This window comes from Buceros rhinoceros, unplaced genomic scaffold (genome assembly GCF_000710305.1).
Source record: "Buceros rhinoceros silvestris isolate BGI_N320 unplaced genomic scaffold, ASM71030v1 scaffold1486, whole genome shotgun sequence".
NCBI lineage: Eukaryota > Metazoa > Chordata > Aves > Bucerotiformes > Bucerotidae > Buceros > Buceros rhinoceros.
In genome coordinates, this window is record NW_010417032.1 from 55,484 (window position 1) to 62,085 (window position 6,602).

General features: G+C 38.5%; 1 protein-coding gene across 4 annotated transcripts in view; it reads right to left on the reverse strand.

Annotated features, from left to right (window-relative positions):
- The window catches only part of TRIP12 (thyroid hormone receptor interactor 12), a 59,711-nt gene that overhangs the window by 40,350 nt on the left and 12,759 nt on the right, over positions 1-6,602 (reverse strand). For 3 of the 4 annotated variants that reach the window (XM_010138030.1, XM_010138032.1, XM_010138031.1), the window contains one exon: positions 6,181-6,602. The exons of the other annotated variant lie outside the window; for it this stretch is intronic. In XM_010138030.1, coding sequence (XP_010136332.1) covers positions 6,181-6,602 — 422 coding nt within the window. The remainder of the gene's footprint in view (positions 1-6,180) is intronic. 4 annotated transcript variants of the gene reach the window in all.

The following is a 6,602-nucleotide window of genomic DNA, read 5'->3' on the forward strand; positions in this document are numbered from 1 at the left end:
TGCCGAATTATGGTACTAAAGGGTAAAATAACTATGCAGCTACTGACCTGGTCAATAGTCTGTCCTTTCAAACACCATACTATGTTTAACCTACAAAAACAATGCTGCGTGCAATTAAGTTCCATGCAGGTGAAGGTTAACATGATATTTGTGAATTTACCACACACCTGGCTTACTCAAATTTGGCAGCCTTCAGAAAACCACAAGGTTCTGTAGTTAACAGCCACCAAGCACGGAACTGAAACAGGCCAGCCACGTTAATTTTCAGATGGTCTGTACGTATAGAACAAAATATGTAACTTTTTCAAATAGTCAAAAAAGCACTGACATTTTTATAACCTATGCTTTCAAACCGAAAATGTAAGTTGAAGTTGCTACAACAGAAATACACGATGACTCCAACCCTATTAGCATACATTAAGACACTGGGGGGTTGGGGAGAGGAGTGTGTTATAAAGTAGAGATACAAGTCAGAAACCAGTTTGAAACAGTTGTAGGAAGATCCCATGCCATAGCTATCTAAGCTTCTCAAGTACTAGAAATACAGAGATATAATGAAACATCCCTCACAGCTGGTTATATTTTACAACAGAAAATGCACTAGGCACAGTACTGTACTACAAACAAAATGTGTTTACCTATCTGAGGTCTTATTACCTATATGGAAAAGTAGGCTACTTGGTAACCGTAACAGCGTGGTGAAATTCTAAGCAAGATATTCTTCCAAACGTAAAGCTAAAGTACAAGTTAATCACCTTGTTACAGCAGAGTTCACTGGAAAAATACACAAATACATTTTAATTCTTCATATGAGTGCACCACTTACTACTTCAAATCTGTGGGTACCCATTTTCAAGTAGTCAGACCTAAATATTAAGTAACTTCACATCAACTTAATCATAGGCTATCAATGAAACACCACACATCCGTTGTAAGTGAAGTAAGATTGACTTAACCTGTATCAAAACAGGATTTCTGCTAAGGGCAAAGGTTCCACAAAACTGTAGAAAACTTACTGTTGTTTAACAGCAAGGTACACTCGCTTGTGTCTTATTGTTCCCAAACCAATCCCAAGGGGCACAAAGTGTATGTCTTATGTAGTTTCTTGTTCCTTTAGTATTTGCCAGTTTGTTGATATGAGCTTGCTTAACACAGGTCAGTCAAGCACAGACGCCATGAAGCAGCAGGGTAATGATGCTGTAAAGGGAATTGTCCTTTTCTGTAAGAGCCGTTAAATTAGCTGAGCCATCTCTTTAAACTGAATTACCACTCAGTAAGTGGGTTTTAGAGAATTTAAAGTTACCCAGTTACTGTTTGGTAGATGAGCTGCAGACTACATCACAGCCTGAGCACCCAGAATAGTTGAGATAATTTTCTCCTGTTGCTCATGAAGAATGTTCTACTTGTTAGATCTTTATGCACATTTCTCTTTTCCAATCTTTACTTTTCTAACTGATTTATCTACCAGGGCACATATGAACTTCCACCTCCCTCTATTAATTTCAAAGGCTAAGAAGAGCTTGTTCCCTTCCTGGGAATGACATCTCTGCCGTTAAAGTTTGTCGTTGAAGAAGGTTTAAGTCAATCTCACCACCTGCACTTTTGCAAATCCTTTTGAGTCTTCCCAATGCCATACCTCAGGATTGTATTTCCTCAGCGTAGGACTGAACCTTCTTCCTTTCACTCACTTTGTCACCAAAATTTGATCTCCCCCTTAACACATTGCCAGCATGGCCTGTCCTTTATCTACGGAAGCTGCAGGAGGATAATAGCCCCAAGCCTTCATGGGTAAATAAGGTACAATCAGCATTTCGTCAGGACTGCCAGACAAAGAAAAGGACCAGTCATATTGTCACAGACAGACAGCAAGGGCTTTCAGAGGAATTGCTTTGATTGTCATCTCCAGAGCTTGTTTATTCAGCACTATTTCTGTAATATACAGAGCTGTATCTACACACAGAGATCTGTTTCAAAGAGCTAGTAAAAGTTAGTAACAGACATGAACTTTCAGTAAAACCAAAGAAAACTAGATTTAAGCAGTTCATATTCAGCAACTGCAAAAAGTTCATTAAGCTTCAGAACTGAGGCAGAGGTTTCCTTACGGCAAACAGACATATTGCTTATGCTCTGACATCATCCTATTTACATGCCAAATACTACTGTTAATGACCGAGAAGGAAAATAGACCCAAACAAGCTAAACTTGAAGTAGTGCAGCTTAACAGAAATCAACCAAAAAAAAAATCTTAATAACATCTTCACAATTAAGTGTGTTTACTTGTCAGCTTTTTTTTTTTTTTTTAGGCACTGTGTTACATAAAAGAAACAACTTCTGAATATAGCTGTACTGCACTCAGGTATTTTAAGACTATAACCTCTTTACAATTTAAAGTGTGTTTTTTTCAGCTTTTTTTTTTTTTTTTTTAGGCACTGTGTTACATAAAAGAAACAACTTCTGAATATAGCTGTACTGCACTCAGGTATTTTAAGACTGAACATATTATCCAAGCCAAAACAAATTTAGTCAAACTTTCAGTCCATAACATGAAAAATGCTTTATTTGCAGTTCAGAAAGATAACCACTAGAGATTTACTTGTTAAGACTGAAGTTTAGACTTAAGATTGGTTCCTGTGTTGAACTACTCTCCTCCTGACAGAATAGAGTGAAAATAGCTGTGGCAGGGGAAGGCAAGAAAACCTCCTGTAGTTCTAATATTCCACTATTCATCTCCCTCAGTACCAGTCCAGACATCCCCAACTCTTGATTATAACCCCACACAGCCCATCACCACAATTAAACCAAGTATCTCCAAGTTGGTCATCTTACCTCCTCAATCCCAAATCCACAGCTCTAAGGCTCTAAAAACCTTCAAAGATAGCAGTCACCCAGAATCCCAAATAAACTAATTCAGAGCTATTTTCAGAGTCTTTTCTCCCTTGGCTCTGCCAAATCCCTTGAAGCCAGGAGTTAATACACCATTCATGCTCTGTGTTCACTCCTGTGGCTTTCCAGTGTACCCCAACAACCTCTCCAGCACCCAAAATCTCAGAGTATTAGGTAGAAGATTCTCAATCAGGGACAGCTACCCTAAGCCATCCCGCTGGCAGTGCTGTCCCAATAATCATTGCCAGCTTTTTCCTACTTAAAGGCCACAAGACACTGCACAAAGGGCAGTAGAGATTTCCCTAATAACAGAGATATAATTAAGCTTGCTTTTATATTGTTACATAATCAGTGAGATGATCTGATTCACAACATTTTAAAAGCCCCTACACAACACAGGGCTTGCAAGGGATGGGAAAATAGTTAAGTCAAGAGAGCAAAAGCAAAGTTTCTTGTTTTTGCCCCCCCATCATCAAGAAATGTTTATCTACAAAAATAGAGGTGAAAAAAACCTTTAATTTAGCATGTTTTTATTTTTCTAACAAATTCTACAGCTGTTATTCTGTGACATTATTGCTCAGTTACAGACTGCTGTGTAGGTGAAGACCCTGAGAGTCACCTTGCCGGAACTTAACACCTATTAAATGTCCAGTCCTCACTGGATAAGAAACCTGAGGGTATTCCCCTCAGTGAGAAACTTCTGCAAAAGTAACTATGTCTCTCTTAATTTTCTCTTCAGTAGAGTAAGCCAGCTCAGCTCTTCCACTTTCTCTTTCACAGACCAAACCTCCTACTAATTCTTCTTTTACTTCCTGAACTGCAGTATCCAGAAGTGAACAGCATTGTATTTATACAGACATGACTAACCATATGCTAGAATGATCTTCCCTCTCCTCCCACTTTTCTTCCTAGAACCACTCCCGCCATCATTTTTCCTCAAGTTTTTGCAGCTCCTTACAGAGCTCCTTACAGAGTTAGGTCTGCATGTTTGTTTTTTAATTCACGCTAGTTCTATGAGTCCTGTTTCAAGCTTCTTCAAATACCTCTTGGATATTATAGCCCTATACAAGCCTACTGAGTTTTAGCTTTCGCTTTCTACACAAGATTACTATGCTTTCTAAGGACAGGTTTCCAGGCAGAGGGATGCACACCTCAATAATTTAATCTACACTGCAGTTTGCCTTACTGCATTAGAAAGCTTTAAGGGTGTTAATATCTGCGTGAAAAATCAGCTACTCTCTTATCCGCTAAGGGTACTTAGTAGTGTGCTGCAGAAGATATTCGAACTTAGCTATTCTTCCTTAAAAACCTACCCTGAGGTTTATTTTAATATTTTCTTGACATTTCTCAGCATTATCCAAAATGCATATTTTGTTAACATATTTCAAATTTGGCCTAATATTTGAGTTAGTGAAGCTGTATGACAGACAAGTTAGCTTTCTTTTAAAAGAGAAAACAAGATAGCAGTAGTTACTATTAATCAAGATCACTTAAATCTGTCAGAGTTCTAATGCTCTGTTTCAAAGGCTGAAACTATTTGAAAATACAGTTTAACACTTCTCTTCTAGGTTGCATTCTTACTCATGTATCATACTCGGTATTATATAATCACCATTGGAATAAGTTTTGCTGGGATCTAAAGTAAAATAGAGGCATTAGACATTTTAGACTTCTAGAATCATCTGTTAAATACTTTTTTTACCCCCTCAAATTGGGACACCACCTAGAGAGTAACTTTAACCTCTCTAGTCTAGAAATGTCTCTCACCATGCCTTGTGACCCTTACCCATGACTTTTTATACATATACACACACCTACAGTCCATACCAACTTGGTTTTGTGACGTAAATTGAACCAAGACATTCACTTACAAGTTAATCTTTCTGCAAAAGATGACTTCCAGGCCACAGAAGAACTAAAGGTAGTCAAGCTGGCCCTCTCAGTACACTCTGTGGAGACCGTTTAGGCTCATATTCTCAATGCTGTTTTTCATGTTACTCAACACCACCCCCCATCTTACATTGTGCTATCCCATCCTTCCCCTTGAGTGCTGAAGTTTTGTGACTTGCCACATAAATTAACCCTCTGCCTTCACCTTCTCATTGTTTACTTGTTGGATGTAAATTTTCTCCTCCCTCTTGCTTTTCTTAATTGCTAAGAAGTTGTCTTTAACAAGGGCAGATTAAGCTAAGAACTTGTTGGTCAGTCCCATTCTTGCCTAATTCCTACCCACTTCTCCCTCACTCCGCCCTGTGCAAATTCAGGGTTTTTACTCTGGAATTCATCACCCAGTAGGTCTTGAACAATGAAGCAGGTAGATAAAACCTTGCTATAAAGAAAGTTACCTCTCTCCCCCTCCCCAATGCTATTCTTCAATTAGGTTAAGTCACTCCAGAATCAATACTCCAGTCATGCAAGTTATCCACAACAAGCCTGATGGGTCAATTAAATCTATCTGATTATACAGGAAGACATCCAGTTGCTCTTACACCATTGGCTATAGCCACATCCCAGCTGGGCCAGGCAATTGTGATTGCGACTAGGTGAAGGAACAACAGTAAACAAGCTTAGAAACCCAACTTCGTAAAACAAGTTTTTAGAAAATATATGCTGTAAGTAAATTATACAGTACACAAAGTAAGCATAATGCATTTTAAAAAAGTTTTGTTCAAAGCAAAGAGCTACAGGCATATCTGCACACTATCAAGCAGGTGCTCTGCTTTGAGACCATGTCCAAGAATCGTACCTCATACTCAAATTCAGCAGAGAACATATTTTGTAGGAACAATTTAAAAATAAAGTGACTAATGTCCCAGGCACTAGGTACACTAGATTTAAAAGATTACCGTTCTTCAAGTAACACCAGAGATTCTCATAGTAAGTAAAAATTACAAAAGTGGGCTTGAAATAAGAAACTGCGTATTATCTACTTGTTTTCCAACTTTCATCACTCCCACTTTAGGACAAAAAGCTTAGGAAAATGAGAGGAAAGAAATGTGACAAGAGGAATATAATCAAGATAGTTTATAACACATCTTCATCATATCCTACTATTTTGCATGTATTTTACTTTTAAGTCAATCTGCAAGATGGAGAAGGAACTTACACTTATGGAACACTGACTGTACTTAAATAATTTACTTTAGCTGTAGTATCAGTCGTAGCTTTATTTAAAAATTCATCACAACATACTGAAAGTTAGTTTCCCTAATAAGATCCCAAGAAGCCTGAAGTATTTGTTTAGAAGACTTATTTTAAAACATAAATGCTTATTTTCTCCACAAAAGAACAACTTACTTGCTAGCTTAGCCTGAAGTCCTGAAGGGCCAGGTTTTGATGTCTCCGACTTGGAAGAGCCTGGTAGAGACAGTTTTGTTTTAGGGAGACTGACTTTTGGGCTGAATCGAGCAGCCCAGTCAAACTTTGAAGAGCCACCTGTTTTACTTGTTTCTTTGTCCCTGCTACTCCTTCTTGGACTGGGACTGGATGCAGAACGGGAACGTCTAGCCTTATTCTGGTCCTTTCCCTGTTTCACTCTGGCACCCTGAGAAACAGTAGAAGAAACAGAGGCAACAGCAGAAGAGGAGGAGGATGTAGAAGCTGAAGAAGAAGAATCAGTGATGGTGCTACACCCAGCTTTGACTGAGGTCACTGGTTTTGAAGCCAGCTTGGAAAGTTTTGCTGACTTCTCTTCAGCGCCAGTTGATTCAGCTGATGAA